This window comes from Podarcis pityusensis (assembly GCF_964106645.2).
Source record: "Podarcis pityusensis genome assembly, chromosome: 8".
In the NCBI taxonomy this organism is placed as follows: domain Eukaryota; kingdom Metazoa; phylum Chordata; class Lepidosauria; order Squamata; family Lacertidae; genus Podarcis; species Podarcis pityusensis.
In genome coordinates, this window is record NC_138033.1 from 81953784 (window position 1) to 81975522 (window position 21739).

Sequence of the window (21739 nt, forward strand, 5' to 3'; positions counted from 1 at the left end):
CCTTGATAACACAGTGTTCCAGGTTCACATCAAGACTCTGCTATTTCCCATTACCCTAGAGCAGAGCTTTCCAAACCGTGTTTCGTGACACATTAGTGTGTCGGCTGCATTGTGTAGATGTGTCGTGCAAATGCTGGAAAGGGGTTAGTTTAACCTTTGGTTTGCTAGTAAAACTGAATTACTGTGTCGAGAAATGATGCATGAGTAAAGTGTGTCACCAACATGGAAAGTTTGAAAAGCTCTGCCCTAGAGGGTGGCTTTGATAACTTGCAAGGCTGCCATTGGGGTGGGAGTGTACAGGTATTCCCCTGATAAATAAAGAAGATGCAGGACATGCCTACTTCCAGAAACCATTTTCCCCTTGTTATTTCACCTTTCTGTCATTGTCCTCTGGAGACCGTTTGCAGTTTCCAAAAAGTAAAAAAGAAAAGGGCCAGTGTATGTGTTATCTTTTCCTGTAGAACTTCTTAATCTAGCAATTTAAAAGCTTTATTGACTTTTGCCTTGAAGTGAAGAAATATTACTTGGATCCTGATAATTTCCCCCCACCGTGTGTATTTCAGAGATTACTGTAGCAGTTTCTCTTTGAAGGGTAGAAATCCAATATCAAGAACATCTGTGGCTCAGCAAAATTTTGCATGCTAGCTGTATCAATGACTCATGGTCCTGATCCTAAGTCTTGATGTATCAGCAAACAAGTCACTAGCATGTGGTATATAAACTGCTTTGCCTGCATAATGCCTCCAAACAAGATGTTATGTCAGAGGTGCAGAGGAGAAATTAAGCTGGTTTTCCAGGCTGGTATTCCTGTACCAGAGTTGGGACGCGGGTAGCGTTGTGATGTAAACCACTGCACTTCTTGGGCTTGCCAATCGGAAGGTCAGCGGTTCGAATCCGCACGACGGTGATGAGCTCCCATTGCTCTGACCCAACTCCTGGCAACCTAGCAGTTCGAAAGCACACCAGTGCAAGTAAATAAATAGGTACTGCTGCAGTGGGAAGGTAAACAGCGTTTCCGTGCGCTCTGGCACTCGTCACAATGTCCCATTGTGCCAGAAGCAGTTTAGTCATGCTGGCCACATGAGCAGAAAAGCTGTCTGTGGACAAACGCCGGCTCCCTTGGCCTGAAAAGCAAGATGAGCACAGCACCCCATAGTCGCCTTTGACTGAACTTAACCGCCCAGGGATCCTTTACCTTTACCTTTTTTTACCTCAGTCTAGGATGAGGGGATAAATGATTGCTGGAGTTTGGGGGTCCTCTGTTGTTGCTGCTTTTTCTGTCATGCTAGTTCTGTGCTTAGATTCTGTACTTAGAACTTGTAGCCACACATCTCTCTGGCTGTCATCTGCAAGTCTAATTTGAAAACATATAAAGCATTTTAAATCATATTAGTTATGTTCACAGTCAGTTTATTTATATACCTCATTTTGCACAAATGCATATATGAAGAACCAATCTGATCATTTCCCAAATACTGATCTTTACACTCCAGCTACCAAAAATTACATCTTCACTTGATGGAAATAATTTTCTCCAGTTTGTCCAGTACCAATCAATCCAACTTTAAACTATCAGTCATGGGCTCTTCATTTTTGTTTGCTCCTTTTTTATGAGGGTGGGGCTGGGCCAGTGAAGCAGAAATGAAGCAGTTGGGCCTTTGGCCTGATGCAGCAGGGCTCTTCTTATGGTTGGTTGATTAAATAGGATTGTACTATTGTACTTGCAAACTCCAATTGCTGTTGGTCGTATAAGAATATGTTAGATAGCTCATATATGTTAAATATACTCCTTTTCCAGTTAAAATGGAAATCATGCAAAATGTATATAGTGTGATTTGAGACTTGGTTGTAAAAATGAAGCAATGGTGTAAATAATCTATTTACCGTATTTTTCACTCTATAACATGCACCTGACCATAACACGCACGTAGTTTTTAAAGGAGGAAAATCCGTATGCATGCCACCCGTAGGCATTTCCTCCATAACACGCACAGACATTTCCCCTTACTTTCTAGGAGGAAAAAAGTGAGTGTTATGGTGCAAAAAATACGGTAGTTGTAAAACAACATGATTTAGCTGTCGGATTTGCACCATTTTCTTAGTAAACATATGAAGTATCAAAGGGAGACTGATGTAAATAAAATCTTTTTCTTGCTTATTTAAATCATCAAGTCTTTCCCAGTTGTTCCTGGAGATGCTGGGAGCTGAACCTGGGATTTTCTGTTTGCAAAGTAGGTGCTTCACATATCAGCCCTCCCAAGTTCAAGGAAGTCAAGTAAAATTATTGAACATTGTGAGGATGTGGGAATTGATGGGAGTGCTTATTTGGTTATTGGGTGATTATTATTATTTTTTTAAACCACAACAGCAACATTTCAGTGTGCTTGATTGGCAAATGTAAGTTTGCAAAATGTGAGTGCTTTTGTTTTGTAACAATTTTAGCAAGGTATCTGGACAAAGCAAGTTTGGTTTCCAGTACTTTCCTTTATAATGTAATACCTCCGTGAATGTCTGCCTTGTCTAGCATCCATTCCAGTGAACGTCCATGGCAAATCCGGAAGTACCGGAACAGGTTACTTCCAGGTTTGCCGCTTGCACATGTGCAGAAGCGCAAAATCACGCTTCATGCATGCGCAGAAACGCAAACCACTCTGCGCACAGATGTGGCGCTTTGCCCTGCATCCTTTTCGGCTAGTGGCTGGGGCTCTGGAACTGATCCCGGCCGCAAAACAAGGTACAACTGTATAGGTAGGTATATTCAACAGTCCTACAAAGCATAAAAATTGGCGTTAATTATAAAATGAGACAAGTGAGCTAGCCATTTGCAGAATTCCTCAGTGGTAATGGCTTGACATATTATCTGGGCTCAAGCCCATGGTTTAGATCTCTCTGGATTAATCACAAGATGCTAACCATGAGATTGTATAGTTGATGGCTCATGGTTTGTCCATGAGAGCTAAACCATGAGCCAAGGTTTGGATGACATATTAAGCCAACCTATTGACCAGGAAGGAGTAAAGCACCTTAGCATTACACGTAAACTAGACCAGTTTATCATGTCAGTGTTCATGAGAGTTAGTACAACATAATTTTTATCCCTTCTCCTCCCGTCCTCTCTCTCACCTTCCTGTCCGCTTTGCTTTTATGCGATGCTACAGGTATGTCAGCTTCTTCCAAAGTCAGCAGATCACTTTCCAGTTGGCAGCACTATGACCACTGTGCACCTTTCTTCGGATGGCACCTACTTCTATTGGATTTGGTCTCCTGCAAGCTTGAATGAAAAAACACCAAAGGGACACTCTGTCTTCATGGATGTTTTTGAGCTCACAGTGAGTGCTGTTACAAAGTGTGTGTTTTGGGGGGGAGTGGCGATAGGAATTGGGCTTTACTCTGTAACTTAAGTTAGTGCCTGAGCTTCCTTTCCCCCTCCTCCCTCCTGGTCCCTTTTCCATTTGTGTCGTCTTGGATTGTGAGGATAAGGGACCATATTGTAAGCTGCTTTTTTGGCTAAGGAGCAGGATGCAAATGCCTTTAATGCTTAAAGCTAGTTACTGCTTGTTGTTTACAGAGTACTTTCAATTTGCAAAATATTTTCCCTTCTATGCCTTGTAGCGGTGACTACTCCATCTCTGCCTTCCACTTCTCCATTTGCATTTACTTGCTGCTGAATGTGTGTCCTGTGTACCATTTGATATTTTATTTCTCATGTGTTCATCCCTTTGTTTCATAATTATAAAATGCCCAAAGCCAATATCTTTCTTGTTGCATTGTGATCAACGCTGATGCTGCTCAGGATGGGCAATCTGCGTCTCATAATTAAGGTTCATCCCTCCCCCATTTGAGCCTGTGCTCAGGGACTAGAGTTTGGGGTGCATTTTCCCCCCCAGACAGGTAATGCTCTGTGTTGTCTTGGCTCATTGGACTAGGTGGAAAATGGCGCCTGTGTGGCCAATCCCCTCCAAGAGCGGATAATACTCATGAGGAAAGAGGGGGATTCGGCAAAAAGCATCAATGAGATGCTTCTGAGCAGGCTTTCAAGGTACAGAGCCTCTCCCTCAGCAACCTTGGCTGCCCTGACTGGCTCCACCATCTCCAATACACTGAAAGAGGACCAAGCAGGTGAGGAGGGGGTTTGTTTTAATGATTTTGCACCTTGATTTGCTTTGATAAGCAGAGTCCAGTATTAAGGATAATTTTGCTTCTCATGCCCTATGTGTCAGAGCACACCAGGAGTATCTCCTGCACAGTCTCTGCTGGAAGTGTGGGGTCCTCTTGCTTCAGATGAAGGCATTATCTTGGTAGATGGTGTCTCTTCTCAAGATCCTACATTGTAACACAAGTAACTGTAGGCTTCTCTTTGGGGTTTGAATCTCGCTTGTCCATCCATCCAGCTTTCATCCCAGAATTTAGCTCCCCCCCTCCTTTTCTGCCTTTTTCATGGGCAACCGCATTTTTTTTTTTTTGCTTCTCATGATGTTCATCTGATCTTTTCAGCTGCTAACACTAGTTGTGGTCTGCCTCTAAAAATGCTACGAAAGACTCCAATATACACATGTGGGACTTATTTGGTGATGTTAGTCCCACCCCCGGGTGGCTCTGGCAGCTCTGCCACACGGTCGCTCTTTGGTGGAACAAGTGGCTTGTCATCCTTGAAAAGTAAGTCCTCTCCAGCCTGCCTTCTTGCTCCCTCTGAGTTGGTTTGGTTTTTTTTAAAACCCAGCAAACTGATTTGCCATGCATCTTGCGCTGCCTTTCCGCTTGGTCCCTAGATAATTCTCTTAATGTATCCAGTGCCATTATATTTATTTATTGTAAATCATTATTTTGCTCCATCTGTCCACCTTAAATAAGGCACTTCTTCCAAGTTTATTTCTCAGTCGTTGATTTGAGCTAGCTGGGTATAGCCCTGAAACCTATTTCCAGCACAGGGCTTAGTGTTCAAATTTGATGATAACATCTGCCCAGTTGACATATAAAATGGGGATAAGGGTATGCTTTGATGTAGCAGAGTTCCTTTTCTTGCAGACTGTTTTCTTTTAGCCCCACTCTGATACCGAAAGATTGTTGGGGAGCTGTAATTGCTTGAGGCAGTGAGCACAGCGGAGGGAAAGAGGAGTGGATTTCATTCCTCTCATCTCCTTTTCATGTAAGACTAGACACTCCTCCACCCTTGCTTTGCATGTGAATGTGACAGTCACATGACTAAAATACACATGACTGCCCTGCCCCTGTTGAGAGCATAGAATCATAGAATTGTAGCGTTAGAAGGGACCACAAGGGCCATCTAGCCCAACCCCCTGCAATGGTGGTGCTACTGTTCCTGGACAACATGCTTATAAAGTACCCACATTTTTCAGCCCAAGGGGCACCTTCCAGAAGCTGCATATCAGTAGTGGGTGTAGTCAGAGGCAAAAGTGTGTAGTACAGTGGATGTGACTCTTACTGTTGTATAGTAGGCTGCATTCCAGCAATACAAAAACCCAGGGATTTCTATGCATACACTCCTCTCTGTTCAGGCAAACAAGAGGGATTATCACAGCTCAAGGAGACATTCCAGCCAGGCAAAAGCATTCAAGGAGGTTGCAGAGCTAGTCTGGGCAGAGGGCTTGGCCTGGGGAGAGTCCCAAGGGTGGATAGAGAGCCCGCAAGGTCTTCTTTTGGCCCGTAGGTCTGAGGTTCCATACCCCTGACCTGCAACATATGGAAGGAGGCTTGGGGTTGCCAGCGATCTGTGGGGCTTCAGCTGAAGTTTGGGAAAAGCAGGTAGAGTTTCCAGGGCAAAAGGCTTCCAGTTAAGTACAAGCCTCGGTATCTCGATTCTCTCACTGTAGAAATTAAATAACTGTCTGTGTTTAACAATTAAGCTCCTGTGCATAACGCACAATTCAAATAAATATGTGAGCTTTCAAGGGATTGATTGTAGGCTCTCTGTTTAAAGTTCTGGCTTCGAGTCTGGTGTACAGTATCTCAGATGGACAGTTTACAAGTCGAGCGGATCTCATTGATGCTGCTGGGAGCTCACTTGGACGCGGTGCTCTTGTTCCTGGTCTTGGTAAGGAATTAATATGCAGTTTTAGATGCAACTTGGTAATGGCAATAATGGCGTTTGATGCCCTTGATTACAGGTTTCTCTGAGAAGAATCTGACTTGCTTTAAACAGCTAATCTGTTCAGGCACACCTCCTTTTTTCTTTTTTAAAGTAGCAGAAATAATCTGCCAAAGTAGGAGAAGGCTAATAAAGTTTATAATAAGAGGCAATTAGCAATATATGTGTATAGGAGAATTGCTTGAAACTGTATATTTGCTCTAAACCTTGGCTGACCTAAGGTGCCATTGGCAATGTAATGGTGGTGGGTTTTTTAAGTTAGCATTTGTGGATCATGGCAGAGGGGAGTTCAGACAGTTGTTTCTTGCTTTATTTTGTACCATTGATAGCAATATCTATAAATCTATTTGCGAAGTAAACACCAGCCTTGGAGTGGTGAACACTGGAGTGCTTGCTATGGTTGAATGAAGGCAAGGGAGGCAGTCCATTAAAGCAAGCAAATCTATGGGGGGGGAAGTGCTTTTATCAGTTTCCCCCCAAAATCAGGTAAGCTAGAAAATGTGTAAAAATCTGAGTTGCAAATAAGCTGCTATCTTGGAAACATCTCTTATTAGATGTAAGATTAATTGCAAGAAGACCTCCCTAGCCATTGGCTTAGCTGCTGAGCTGTTATGGAATGCTTAGGAACAGTCTTTACTTCTGAGGAATAAAAACAAAGAAAAGTCATTTAGGACCAAATGAAGCTGTTGGTGAGAAGGGGTCCAGAGGAGGGAGGAGGTGTATGTGTAAGAGACAGAGGAATTGTTACCAACCATAAAGGCATCTGTCTGGACCTGTTTTGCATTATAAGCCACTTTTGATAAAAAGAGCTATTGATTGTTTTTGTTCAGGAGCATGCTATGATGCTATGAATAACATGATCTGGACATGCTCGAACGACTATATTGATCAATGGTGCAATCCAGGGAACCAAGCCTTCCATTACGTTTGCCAGAGGCTAGGAGTCAGCCATATAATTGTGGAACCAAAAGGTGAGAGGGAAATCAGCAGTCAGCACTCTGTACAAAGTCATTGTTAGTGAAATGTGAGATGGACAGCCTGGATCAGTGGGCATTGCCTTTGAGCCATGCTGCACCTGACTGAGAAACCAGCAGGGCAGAACAGCTCTTTCATACAAGGTTGGTGAGGGTATACCGTATTTTTCACTCTATAACACGCACCCGACCATAACACGCACGTAGTTTTTAGAGGAGGAAAATCCGTAGGCATGCCACCCGTAGGCATTCCCTCCATAACACGCACAGACATTTCCCCTTACTTTTTAGGAGGAAAAAAGTGAGTGTTATGGTGCAAAAAATACGGTATATAGAACAGAACTTCCTTTGATCAGAACCAAAATAATAATCAGGGTGTTTGAAGTTCTCCTGCTTTTGAAGTTACAAACTACAAGATGCTGGGATCTTTCCTTTGAATTTCTGTGGAATTCCGCTGAAGGATGACAATAGACTATTACAGCTGCAGGAGAAAGCCACAAAACGGTGCTTCTCTGAATGCAAACATTAGCAGTGAAATAATCAGGTATTGATACCACATCATCAGCTTTATAGCACAAATTGTAGTATGGGGCAAACTTCAACATGTTTACCCTGTCGAAAGTCTCATGAAGTAGTTTGTTAATTGTCTTCCATTTGGAAAAAATGGGTTTGAGAGGTGGTGGCTTGCAAAGGCCAAACCAACAAATCCACGTTAGAGGGATCCAAGCTGTGCAAAATACCCTTGCATCAGCACTGCATGTATGGTTGCTATTCCCAGTTATTTAAAACTTGTGGGCAGCTACACTCAATCTCCATGCCCTTCTCTTGCTTCCCTTCCATCCATATAAATATATGAAGATGCTTTACTGTCAGACCATTGGCCCACCTAGATGTCTACCTAGTGTTGCTTATTCCAACTGAGAGTGTCCCCCCGAGACTGCAAGCACCAAACCTCACCATTCTACTTATAACCTGGAAACACTGAAGATCAAACCTGGGAATTCTCTCTTTGAATTCCACACAGTTATTTCAATATTTGGGGGTGGGAAACATTATGTTTTAGACTAGGCACAGTTGAAAGGCACAGAATGAATAAACCTTGACGATACCTTGAAATGCACACTGCCGATTTATAAAACGTTTCTTACTGCTTTAGGAGATGCCATAACCACAAATGAGGTTATCAATCAATTACTGCACCATGTTGGTGCTATGTGTATCCATCAACTCAACCTGCTGGCAGCGAGTAACAACCTTCCAATCACAAACTTTCTGGGCAAGCAACACCCAATCGAGGGCCATCATCTTAGCAGCATTTGCGACATTATGGAGAAAGCTATGGTCAATGGGGACACCTGCATTATACGCTGCATCTTGGTTGTCTTCCAGGTGCGTGCTATCCTAGTGTAATTGTGCTATCCTAATGTAATTGTTTGCTTTTGGATTGGGGGTGTGGGATACTCAGGCAAAGTACCATATTTTTCGCTCTATTGGACGCACTGGACCATAGGAGGGGGAGAACAGGAAAAAAATTTTTTATTATTGTTCTCCCCCTCTAAGTCAAGGTGTGTTCTGTGCGTTCAAGGTGCGCTCACCCGAAGCCTCCGGAGCCCAGTGGGAGTTCCCGCTGGGCTCTGGAGGCTTTGGGTTCCTTTCGACCTGCTCTTTGAGGCTAGCGGGGGGGTGAGGAGCGCTGCTTCTCCCCACCGCCAGCCTCCAAACCAGGTTGGGGAACAGCAGGAAGGTGGCGCTCCGCCTCCCCGCTGTCCCCCGAGCTTGTGGGGCTGGCGGTGGGGAGAAGCGCTGCTTTCCCCACCGCCAGCCTCCAAACCAGGTCGGGTTTGGAGGCTGCTATCCGCCGAGCTCCCCAGGCTTGTGGATATCTGCTCAGCGTGCCCCAGGCTTCTGGATGTGGGCACTCCCACCGAGCTCCCAAGGCTTGTGGATAGCTTCCTGAAGCCTGGAGAGCGAGAGGGGTCGGTGCGCACCGACCCCTCTCGCTCTCCAGGCTTCAGCGAAAGCCTGCATTTGCTCCATAGGACGCACACACATTTCCCCTTCATTTTTGGAGGGGAAAAAGTGTGTCCTATAGAGCGAAAAATACGGTGCCCTTAGTGGGAGTGGTGGGATATGTAAGGATTTTCTCACGCTTCCTGTGAGCAGAGTCAGAAGTGCTGGAACTGAATTGGAGCATTGGTGGGTTCTTTCTCAGTCATGGAAGCTTTATCCAAGAGAGGTGTTCTTGATGGTATTCTGCAGCAATTGTTGTAAGCATTATCAGACCCACCTGTTTCAGCTAACTTGTGTGGTTAAGTCAGTAGAGGGCAGAGGAAATGTTCACATTTTATTCTGTTTTTTCTTGAGGGACTTTTGCTTTTTGTTCCTCACCTTTGGCCACTGGAATGAAGCTGGTGAGAGGGGTTGTCCACCTTTTTCGGGTGTATGGTCACACCTGCAAACTGAAGCAGTTGTTATAGGCACCATACATGCGCTCTACTACCAACCACACACTGCACACTAATCTGTTGGCTCCAACTCAGTGCTTCTTTTAAATCTCCTTTCAGTGAGAGTGGGGACCCTGTGGGCATGGCAGAGACTGCAATAAATTATATTAATATAAATAAGTAAACCATCAGATTCCATATACTCTTTTTATGGTACTCGCTTTCTCATATCTGACAATTCAACACGAGCATTTGTATATACAGTTCCATGTTTGTCCTTGCAGGTGGTTTTTAAATTTTTCTTCAGCCCTCAAACCGAGAAGAATCGTGACATCGTAAGACGATCCGGCCTCTTGCTTTGGCAGTTACTGATGGCACCAGCAGACCAGATCAGCCCTGAGATTCAGAAGGAGGTCTGCCTGGCAATCAGGTATGTCCTCTTAGCTCACTACAATCAATCAAATCCTACAAATGCTGTAGTCCTTGTGAGGATAATACTTCCAAGGCCTGACTTGGTAAAAACCACAAAGCAGCCATTCTAAGCTTCCTTATAGTAAAGTGTGAATTTTCTGTGCTTTACACTAGGGCTTGGCTGAACCTAGCCCAAAGGAAGGCAGCTAGTTTGGTCACCAGTATATGCTAGGCTTCCTCCCTGTCTATTCCAGGTCACTAGGTGTTTTTTTGGGGAAGGAACTGCTACTGTCACTTTCCAGCCTGCTTCTTGCTAAAGGTAAAGGAACCCCTGACCGTTAGGTCCAGTTGCGGACGACTCTGGGGTTGCGGCGCTCATCTTGCTTTATTGGCCGAGGAAGCCGGCGTACAGCTTCTGGGTCATGTGGCCACCATGACTAAGCCGCTTCTGGTGAACCAGAGCAGCGCACAGAAACGCCGTTTACCTTCCTGCCGGAGCGGTACCTATTTATCTACTTGCACTTTGACGTGCTTTCGAACTGCTAGGTGGGCAGGAGCTGGGACCAAGCAACGGGAGCTTACCCCGTCATGGGGATTTGAAACGCTGACCACCTGATCAGCAAGCCTTAGGCTCTGTGGTTTAGACCACAGCGCCACCCATGTCCCATTGCTTCTTGCTAGCTGAGGTTAAAAATCTAAAAATGAGAGGAGGTTGTGGGTGGGGTGGATATTTGCCAGACAACATCCAAACTCTGTCATTGGGTTCTGTCTTATACAGGACGCTTGCAGCGCACAGTGTTGGATAATATAAACCTGTTGTTTAAATGCATAACTTTAAAATTAACCAGCTGGCCAGCCTATTTCCCAGCTTTGGGCATTGCACTCTTAGGAGGCCATCAGTTAAAATGGTCAGAAAGTCCTAGATAGCTGGTATCAGCTATATAGAAGAAAGCAAGCATTTCTACCATCTATTTTAGGGTGACTTTGAAGTTCTGTTGTGGGAGCTACTGCTGCTGGTGCTGGTTGGGCATATTTCTTTTGGCTAGTTTTAGTTACAAGGTTGAAGATGGTCCCCACTCTTCTATCTGCCACCAAAGCATGGGGAGCGTCACAGTCCTGCGTTAAGATAACCAAATAATGTGCATCTAAAGGGCAAAGGGCATTCATCTTGGGCAGGCATAGGCAAACTCGGCCCTCCAGATGTTTTGGGACTACAGTTCCCATCATCCCTGACCACTGGTCCTGTTAGCCAGGGATGATGGGAGTTGTAGTCCCAAAACATCTGCACGGACGAGTTTGCCCATGCCTGATCTTGGGTGTCGCATTTTCCTGTATATGGGACACACTCCAAAACTTGAGAACAAAATCTTCTAGAGTAGTTTGCAGATCTATATTTACAAGGTGCAGTGTTCTTAGTTCTGGAATAATGACAGCGTATTTTGGATCCAAAGCCTGTTTTTTTCAGCCATGTTGATTACTATTAGAGAATTATTAACTGGTTGCTGCACCAGATAATGTTGTTGAAGAAACTTGGTTTAATTCTACACTGGTGAAGTGTAGAATTAAATGAATAGCCAGCTAGCATGCTCCTGCAGCTGAGTGCTGGACTTTGATCTGGCAGACTTGAGTTCAAATTCCTCCTGAGCCACAGGCTGACTGCATAGCCTTGGATGAGTTGCAGTTACTTAGCCTCAGATCCTCTTCTATGAAATAAGAGTATTCTTAATTTACTTCACTGGGTACCGAATGCAATAGAGATTGTACATTGTGTAAGTTGCTAGCAAACACTTCAAGAAATGACACAGGTAAGACTCAAACTAAAATACAATTGCTTCTGTAGTATGCTTTCCTTGCTCCCTGTGGCACAAGCAGCAGCAATAACAGACAATTAAATAAAGAGGAAAAAGCATGAGCGTTTTCATTCCTTTAACTGTAGAAGCAGTTGCTTGCTTGAACCGTATTTCCCATAAAATAATTCTTAGTTTGAATCTGGTTACATAACAGGGTGGAAAAGGCTTCCTTTTGATATCCAAAGAGGCCCCTTTTGAACATAGTGGTTTTCTTTGTATATATTATTATTACATTTACTTTTCCTCCAAGGAGCTCAAGGTAGCATACATAGTTTTCTTCCTTGTTTTATCCTCGCAACAACCCTGTGAGGTAGCTTAGTCTGAGATAGTGCAACTGGAAGATTACCCAGTGAGCTTCATGGTTAAGTGGAAATTTGAACCCTGGTCTCCTAGGTCTTAGTCCAGCCTACTCACCACTTCCCCAAACTGTCTGTTGATGGCCTTCTTGCTTAACCATTAACATCATTCAAAAAAACCCAACTGTCAGGGAACTGACATCGGAGCTAGAGGCGGAGGGGAGGCTCTCAAATGATGCTGGAGAAGGGCCCAGCAGGGAGAGAGGCAGCTCAGCAGATGGGGAAGCAAATCAGCGCAACACCAGAGATCAAGGGGGGCAGATGGGGGAATTGGCGAGAGGGCTCCAGGACTCTTCACCGGACACCAGCGGGGAGAGCACGGGTCCTCCGCTACCCACGCCCTCCCTGCGCAGAAGGCTTCCGCGCAGGGAGAGTAGGAGGAGACTTGGCGTCAAACAACTTTTATGTTGGAAAAGGTTTAAGAAACGCCCACTGACGGATTCTGCTAGCGACTGAGGCAGCCACGAAGTGAAGGGCTGTCCAGACAGAAAGGTTTAAACAAGGCAACATAGCCAGGAGAGGCGGCAATTTACGCACGAGCAACCCATACTCAGTACACCAACATTCCTGACTTTTCTTTTATACTCAGGAAGCAAATGCTAATTTTTTTCAGAAAGGTAGTCTCAATAGTCTGCAGAAAGAAAGAAAGAAGACAATGTTTATGGTACAATTAATCTGCTAGATTTTAAGGTGCCCCAATACTCTGTCATGCTGGCCACATGACCTGGAAGCTGTACGCCGGCTCCCTTGGCCAATAAAGCGAGATGAGCACCGCAACCCCAGAGTCGGTCACGACTGGACCTAATGGTCAGGGGTCCCTTTACCTTTTAATACTCTGTTGCTCTGTCTTTGCAGATACTAAATGTTACCTTTCCCCCCCTCTTCTTTAAGCTCTGGTCTAAATAACCTGTATCCTGGAGAAGTGGAAATTAATAACCTGCTTAAGTTGGTTTTAACAGAAGGTAAGTGTTTTCACTAAGACTGTAATGAAAATTCATTGTAGGCAGCTTCCACACTGATCTTTTGCTGTAGAGTAGCCATGTTTTCCTGACGTTGTCAACAAATATCTCCCTATCATGCCTTTCCTGTTCAGCTTCTACTGTATTTCAGAGTGCCAAAATCCAGCTCTTTCCCCCCTCCAGATGCCCCAGATGTAGGGGGCCCATTGTGCTGCCATTCTGGCTGGTTGTGACCTGTATAGATTATGCTAGCCATTTCATTCCATGGAAATCAGATCTGTCAATGTAACACTTCCCTTTACAAATCCATGATTAGGAGTACAGTGAGGGGAGGCGGGAGTATTTAACCAATAATAATAATAATAATAATAATAATAATAATAATTTATTATTTATTATTTATACCCTGCCCATCTGGCTGGGTTTCCCCAGCCACTCTGGGCAGCTCCCAACAGAATATTAAAAACACGATAAAACATCAAATGTTAAAAGCTTCCTTAAACAGGGCTGCCTTCAGATGTCTTCTAAAAGTCAGATAGTTGTTTATTCCCACTACTGAGAAGGCCCTCTGCCTGGTTCCCTGTAACGTCGCTTCTTGCAGTGAGGGAACCGCCAGAAGGCCCTCGGAGCTGGACCTCATTGTCTGGGCTGAACGATGGGGGTGGAGACGCTCCTTCAGGTATACTGGGCCGAGGCCGTTTCACAGTAGTCTCAATGAAAACCAGCATTTGGGCTTGGAAAAAGTGGACTTCAGACTTGGCTGCAGAGTTTTAGAAGTCTGGAAGCAGAATTTGTATTCCATTTCCAGTTTACAGCAGAGCAGCAATGCTTGGTAGCTGCTAAATCATCCACATCTAGAAGCATCTGCCGGCTAAAAGTATATGGTCCAGAAAGCATAGTCTGCTGCACATTTAATAAGAAATATTTTCATCTAGCATGAATTTACAGCTGAGGCCAACATCTATATATAGCCAGTTTCCCGCATGAATTATTCCCTTGTAGGAGACAGAAACAGTGGGCTTGCCCAGCTTCGAAATGTGATCATGACTAACCTGGCTGAGCAGCTTCAGAACAACAGATTTGGCAGTGAAGATGATGAGCATTACAGGTAAGTGACATGGGTCTTCCTGCATGTAAGGGATATAATTTGCCCTAGTTGCTGCTTCTGTCGTACAGCTTCCAAGTGTTTCATCACAGCTTGCTTGGGGCAAGTGGCCCCTTTAAAAAGGAATGGAGATGGCACAAATCCTGTGTCTTATTAAGCAACAGAAAAGGAACAATTAGTAACGGTTTCAAGAAACAATAATCACAACAACAGAAGCCTACAAGAAATTGTTTGGGGTTTTTTTTTGTAGCTTCAGGCCTGTTGATTTTCCCCTCAAGAAGAGTGTCTAAAAATTGAGTTCAAATCCCAGAGAGGATTTGGCAGTAAGATAAATAATATGGTACATCCTCCAGAGAGCCAGTGCTACAAGGACAGAATCTCAGAATCTCGGATCATAATATATGTTTTTATTATTTATTTGTTTATTTACTGCTTATCCTTCACCCTGAGGTCTTGGGATGGTTTACAGCATTACAATACAATATTAGAAACAGATTAAAACAATCCTAAAAATATACACCTCAAGTGTCAAAGCCATGGTAAAGAGTTGCATCTTCAGCCTTCTCTGGAAGCTGTATAATGAAGGTGCAATTCTCTGTGGGGAAGGAGTTCCACAAAATGCCCTATCCCGGGTCCCCAGGAAAGAGGAACTACTAAGATGGCCCCCTCTACCAAGAGGGTATGTAGGAAAGGAGGCAGTCTTTCAGATATTTCAGGTCTGTGTCGTTCAGGGCAAGTTATTTTGAAAGTACTTCAGATCAAAAGAGATACTCAAGCCCTAGATCTTTACTTGCTATTCTCACTCTCCATGGACATAACATAAAAACATGTGACTGAAAAACTATGGGTAGTATATTAAACAAACAAACAAACAAACAAACAAACATTAGATTGCAAGACAGATAAAAGAAACCATTTGTTGCAGTTTTAGGAAAGCGTATTTGGAACAACCAAACAGAAGTTTGAAAGTGTGAATTTGCAGTCCTCAGCAATTAAATGATGACATAAAATGATCTGTTTTATATTTCCCCAACCACCACCACACACAACTCTCTTGTGCACAGCATTTTTTTGCAACAAGATCCCCTTTGGATCTTTATGGGCAGTGCAAACTGTCAGAAGGCCCAAATCCACAGGGAGTTTCCTCTGCTCAGGCATTTGCTAGATACGTGTTTGCCTGCATCAGAAAGCTTCTCATAAATTTGTGCTCCCGTTTCTGGGATCTAAAGAGCTGCTTCAGGCACTTCCGAGTGCTAGAGTGCACCAGTGGAGTTTTGAGCTTGGAAGCACAGAACCCCACACCACAGCTAGGGCCAGCCCACCCATGAAGTGGGGTGAAGCAGCTGACTTGGGTGGCAGAAGCACCCAAAGCAGCCTCACCTGTGCCTCTGCCACTGGCATTGGTGCTGAGAGATCTTATGAGATCTCTTGCCTAAAACCAGCTTTGATGCTGTCGCCACTTCTCTGACAGCAGAGGCAGCGGCACGGAGGTGGTGGTGGCAGAGGTGGGTGGCATGGCAGAGCAAGGTGGCGCAGACGTCCTGTTTTGCCTCACATGTTGCAATGGGACATGCTGCCATGACCCCAGCAGTATCAAAAACTTTTGAAACCCCCCCCCCCCTTTTAAGGAGTTTGTTGTAAGGCATAGGGTCCTGCTCTTAGATGTCTGGAACTGTCCTGTAGCTGTAGACAGATGTAAGTTAAGTAAATAAAAACATGGTTGTGTCTTTTATGGTAGCTACTAGTTCACCATTACAAAAAAACTTAATATGCTTGCACATGAGTGTTTTTGTTTCCAGTACTGAACCCTCACCATTTTACCATATATTTCCTACATTTTTAAAGACTAAACGATGAACTTTTGCACTACATTCTCAAGATCGTTGTCCGAGAATCGTGTATCTTAATCACCAAGTGCCAAACTGTATCCAGAGATGAATTTCAAAGGCTCCTCTCAACTGTGCCTGTGAGTAACACCTCCTAGCTTGCTCTTTTTTTCCAAAAGGGCCCCTTGTTTTATGGGTACAGTCCGGATAGGGGCAGTGCAGCAGTCTCTGCAAGGTTTAAGGGGAGCATTTGGATTGGCAAATGTTATAGATGAGCCTGCAAACCTCATTGATTGTTTTCTGGATGCCACGTGCATGCCGATGTATTGACACTCTCCTACACAGGAGAAACAAGGACTTATGTACCTAGTAGAGTTTGGAACTTGTGATTCAGATTGTACTAACAGGCAGCAGCTGCTGCTGCTCTTCCAGTTTCTTTCCCAGCCTCACCTAGGAAGAGCAGTCTTATACTTTGTCCTGCCATGAAATTGAGCACCTGGCTAAACCAGCACAAACCTTTCCATGCTGTCTTCTGTGAGTGTTTGGCCAGGTGTCTGATAATGCCTTGCATCCACATGTTGCCCTGCTCTGTCTCCCTGCCACTTACTTTGAACGTCAACCACAAAAAATCCTAATTAAGAGCTAATGTTAGCATGGTAGTTAAAAGTGAATGGCATGATGGGAAGTCCGGTTTAAGTCTCGGCATTAGTGGTAAAACTCAATGAACAAACCAGTGTTGATTGCTTTTAATGTGATTTTTTATTTTAGATAGTATTTTAATCACTTTCAAGCTGCTTTTGGTTCTGTCTGTAGAAAACTGGGGTATAAATAAAAACAAATGAATGGATCAGAATCAAACCAAGCCACTCTGTTTTAGCCTCAGGCCTCACTGCAATAGTGTTCATCTTGCTACATTTTTATCCTGCCTCATTTGCTCAGAGCTGCAGCCTTCCCGCTCATTTATCTTTGTAACAGTCATGAGAGGTAGGTGAGTGTGAGTAAAAGACCCAAGCTTATCCAGTGAGTTTTGCACCTAAATGGGAAACTGAACCTAGTTATTTCCATTGTTTTCTGGCACAGTTTTGTCACTATACCATACTGGCTGCATAATGAACATAACAATCCTGACCTGCTTTACAGGAAAGTCACGGGGTTAGGAAGAAGCAGCCTGAATATTTGGGTTATGACTATTTTGGAAGAATTGCAGGAAATGCTAAACAAATGGGTACTGGTGTGGGAAGTAGTAGGTGGGACCAGATTTAGACCAGTGTACTGTGCTAATTGAAATGCTGGGCCCAAGCCATCCAAAGTCTGTACCAAGAATAGCAGAATTCTGTGTCCTCTCTAGGTATGCAGATTTGCATAACTGCTTCTATTTTGCATCATTGTGGTTTTGCCAGTTGTGGAGGAGGGGTAAGGAGTTAAGCAGAGCATTGGAGCTCTCCTGCTCTGTTACTTTCTAGTTGCCTCCACTCCTGAGATTTCAGCAGACATTTCCTCACACTTTGAAGCATATCTGAAAAGCCAATAAGGGCTAGCAACTTGCTTTAAATAAAAAAATGGAAGCATGGGGTTTTCAGGAAGCTGAATTCAATTTAGGTTTTCTGTGTCCCCATTGTTTGAAACTTACAGTTACACTGTGTACTGCAATAAATATGATGAGATCCCATTCCCACTGTTGACCTTTCTAGAATGTATCCGTTGATCCCTGTGAATTCAGCTTTGTTTTAAGAATTAATTTGACTGTTACTTGCCTATGTGTCAATTAAGCAAAATCCAGCAATTTGTGACACATCTCTCAAATTTTAGCTTGAGTTAGTGACTCTTTTGTTACATTCTTGTAATGCACTGCAGAGCTGTGACAGTCTAGCAGGGGAATGATTTGACATTTCCCTGTTCGTTTTCTTCCTCTGTGTTTCAAAAATAGCACACAACCTTTTTCTGTACTGATTTTCTCGTTGAAGTGTTGAGATGATAATGCAAATGGTGCTCATTTATATTAAAGGCTGCCTCTTCTTGCCTGCGGTATCTGATGGCCGTACAGAACCATCTTCTGAGTAATACAATTTTGATTAAGCCTGACGAAAACGATGACAGTGACAGCTCCTTGCAGGGAGAGACATTGAAGGTACAGGTAAACACCAATATTAAATTCCAGTTCTGATTTCAACAACCCATGCTCTCTTCCGGCCCTTGTATCTCTGCAGTTCAGCTGATGGGTATACCCTCTCTGTGCTGTCTTGTCCCTTCTTGTTGTCTCAGTGTAATTTTGTGACAGCTTCAGCTAGAATTCTCAGCAGTGACCTCTTCAGGAGGGAAGGTGCTGTTGAAGCTATATATGCCCTAATTCAGGAACTCTTGTGCTTTGCAATGCATGGCTAGGCTCCCCTGTTGACCTCCACCAGAGTGGCATTCAGGAAGACCAGCAGAGATCATTATGTGCTGCTGCTGCTGCCGCCGCTGCTCTCCACCAACTGCAAGTTCAGTCCAGAGGTGGCTGTTCCTCAAGAGGGCCTCTGTTTTGAACCAGCAAATTAGTCTGCACTGAAAGACTATCATTACCAGTAAATCATTGGCTGTGGAACTTTCTTCCATAGGATACAGTCATGGCCACCAACTTGGATGGCTTTAAAAGAGGATTAGACAAATGAATGGAGGTACCGTATTTTTCGCTCTATAGGATGCACTTTTTCCCCTCCAAAAATTAAGGGGAAATGTGTGTGTGTCCTATGGAGCGAATGCAGGCTCCTTGGCTTCAGCGATAGCAACGTGAAGCCTCTGAAGTGCAGAGGGAGTGCTCCCTCCGCGCTCCGGAGGCTGCACGTTGCTTTCGCTGAAGCCTGGAGAGCGAGAGGGGTCGGTGCGCACCGACCCCTCTTGCTCTCCAGGCTTCAGGGATAGCCGCCTGAAGCCTTCAGAGCGCAGCGCGAGTTCCCGCTGCTCTCTGCAGGCTTCAGGTTCCTTTCGCTGAAGCCTGGACAGCAAGACTCTCCTGACTTCAGCAGAGAGGGAGAACTGCACAGCGCCCCTTCAGCCAAGCGGGAGGAGAAATGGAAGGGGCTCCATTTCTCCTGCCGCTTCGCTGAAGGGGCGCTGAGTAGAGAGGGGGAGATATTTTTTTTCTTGTTCTCCCCCTCTAAAACAAGGTGCTTCCTATGGTCCGGTGCATCCTATAGAGCGAAAATACGGTACATAAGGCCATCACTAGCTGCTAGCCACGATGGCTGTGCTCTGACTCCACAGTTGGAGGCATTCTGAATACCAGCTGCTAGAAACAGTAGGAGGGGAGGGTGCTTTTCTGCTCGAATCCTGCTTGCTGGTTTCCCACAGGCAACTATTTGACCACTGTGAGAACAGGATCCTGGACTAGATGGGCCATTGGACTTATCTAGCAGGCTTTTCTTATGCCAGAGTCTCCTTGTTTTAGAGAAAGAACTGTCGCAGATAGTTCTGTATTCCAGGCCTTGCTACAGGTTTTTTTTTTTAACCTATAACATTATACTTTATTCCCATTCATTTTAGAATATATCCATCTATGGGCCTTTAAAACTTCTAGAGTATTTACCTGTCCCCCCCACACAAATGAAATCTTTATTTCTTAACTTCTAAAAGGGTGCTCTGGGTGTTCACATAGAGCAGGCCTCAGGAACCTGTGGCCTCCAAGATATTACTGAACTTCCATGGTTCCTGAGCATTGCAATGCTGGCTAGGGCTGATCTAGAGGGCCGCAAGTTTCCCATCCCTGGCATGGAGGGTAGCTTTGCATTTTTATCGCTTTTTATTCCTGGAGCTGCCCTACCCCCTCCATGGAACCCCAGAGGGAGCCTTTGTCTTGGACGGTTCTACACAGACTTAAACAGGTTTATCTCACAAAAGGTCATGACTTTTCTCACACCTCAGACCTTGGTGGTTACAATTTGTTGAGGGAGCTAAGAACCTCTAAATGGAGAATTCTCTGCAGCTTCAGAAATGCTCAGGGTTTCCTGAAAGAAGCTGTGCTGCCTAGGGCCAAACTACATATTCTGATAAAATACTCTTTTTTAAAAAGTACCTTTAAGCAAGCCTCATTTAAGTTTGAAGAAACAGCAGCTGTGGAGCCCGGGTCTGGAATTTGCTCCCACTCCATACTGGTGTCCTGCTGACCCCTGAGGAGCAAAGAAGCTGGGGGGATTTTTGACAGGAAACCTGCACGGGACTCTGAGCACTAGTAGATAGTGTGATCCAAATTGAGACCCTTTTTCTCAAAACAAAAGTAAAAATGTGAGGGAGGTCAATTTAAGCACCCTTTCCCTAGAAGTATGTTTACCGTAGCATATGGTTTGGCCCTTAAGTAGGTTTCAAACCTGTTTATGTCTGTAGTATGGATGCCCCCATCAGCAACTCTTTTGCCTTTTGACTTACTCTAAGTCAGTGTGATAACCTCTGAAAACTTTGATCCTAAGTGGTTGCTGCCTCAATGCCATTCTAGATGGACCTCTTTGCAAACGTGACCGGGTGACTGTCCTAGAGCTATTGCTTTAACTGAACCACTGAGTATTCCTAATAAGGGAAAGCTATCCCTACACTTTCAAGTACTTTGAAATTTAAACATGTTGCTAGCTGTACCACTCAGGGGGAATCTGTGTTCAGCAAAGCAGTGCTGTAGAATTTCTGAAAACATAATCGCCCCATCAACTTCACCGCCACTCTCTAGGGAATATTACTTGCTGATCTGAAGAAATGGGGCAAAATATGCTTTTATGCAGGGCCTGTGTTACTTTTCCAGTTGGCTTTGCATTTATTATCTCAGCTGCTTAAGGGAGGAGCAGTGAAGGAAAGGCAGCCCCAGCCCACTACTCAAGGCTGAGCCCTTGGGCTGGTAGATAAGAGCATCTTCTACTTCTTTCTACAGGGCCCTCACAGGAGGCCCATGTTTAGTTTTGCCCCTTTATTTTCAATTCTGTCAGTCTCCTTTTTGCTATTCTTTGGCGTACTTGTGTACTTGTATGAAGTAAATGCTGACTGTGTCCATGCCATATTTCATCCTACAAACACGTTTTTATTTTTTCCAGTTCTTCTCTGCAGTTCGTATCATCCTCTCTTCCCTTCTAAGACTGTCTGTTTCGTTCCTTGTCTGGCCAGCAGACAGGGCTGGATAAACCATTCTGATAAGTACTGTATGCAGTCGGGGCCTAGCCCACTAGAGTCCCTTGTCTGCAGTTAACTAGCTGGAGTTTCCCAAATGCAACATGCATGTTTTATTCCTCCCCCCCCCCCCACTTAAAAAAAGAATCTAGACAGGGAAATGACTGTTTCAGTCAGCCATAGGAAAATATCAAACAATATTTTCCCCCCTGCAGTATAAATAGCATCATCAGATCTGCAGAAGATTTGCCAATTGGACAGGATGGTGATGACAGAAGACGGGGAAATGTGTGTGTGTGTGTGTGTGTGTGTGTGCTCTTGTGCCCACTAAGGTTGCTGCAAAAAGAAAAAAAAAACTATCTAGTTGTTGTAAAAGGTTTAATGGCTTAAATCTGTGTCATTTTGCATAGGAGGAAGAGCAATCATTCTGAGGGGGGTATTATTTTATTTGGTTTTGGAAGTAAACAGCATCTTAGAAGAGGAATTCCACCACCCCTGTGTGTGAGAGTGTGAGACAGAGACAGAGAGAGAGATACAAATATAATCCTTCTGTTATGGGTGCCTACTACTTGTATTTTTTTAGT

General features: G+C 44.3%; 1 protein-coding gene and 1 long non-coding RNA gene across 5 annotated transcripts in view; one reads left to right on the forward strand and one right to left on the reverse strand.

The window, feature by feature from the left end:
* The window catches only part of LOC308483601, a 202136-nt gene that overhangs the window by 35869 nt on the left and 144528 nt on the right, over positions 1-21739 (reverse strand). The gene's annotated exons all lie outside the window — the stretch shown is intronic.
* HECTD4 (HECT domain E3 ubiquitin protein ligase 4) overlaps positions 1-21739 on the forward strand; it is a 111942-nt gene that overhangs the window by 26295 nt on the left and 63908 nt on the right. For 3 of the 4 annotated variants that reach the window (XM_081017223.1, XM_081017224.1, XM_081017226.1), the window contains exons 7-17: positions 3159-3329; positions 3927-4119; positions 4495-4656; positions 5939-6052; positions 6937-7077; positions 8237-8469; positions 9809-9954; positions 13033-13103; positions 14103-14208; positions 16051-16171; positions 18037-18165. In XM_081017223.1, the coding sequence (XP_080873349.1) occupies positions 3159-3329; positions 3927-4119; positions 4495-4656; positions 5939-6052; positions 6937-7077; positions 8237-8469; positions 9809-9954; positions 13033-13103; positions 14103-14208; positions 16051-16171; positions 18037-18165 (1587 nt within the window). The remainder of the gene's footprint in view (positions 1-3158; positions 3330-3926; positions 4120-4494; positions 4657-5938; positions 6053-6936; positions 7078-8236; positions 8470-9808; positions 9955-13032; positions 13104-14102; positions 14209-16050; positions 16172-18036; positions 18166-21739) is intronic. The other variant, XM_081017225.1, reaches the window with a different exon arrangement.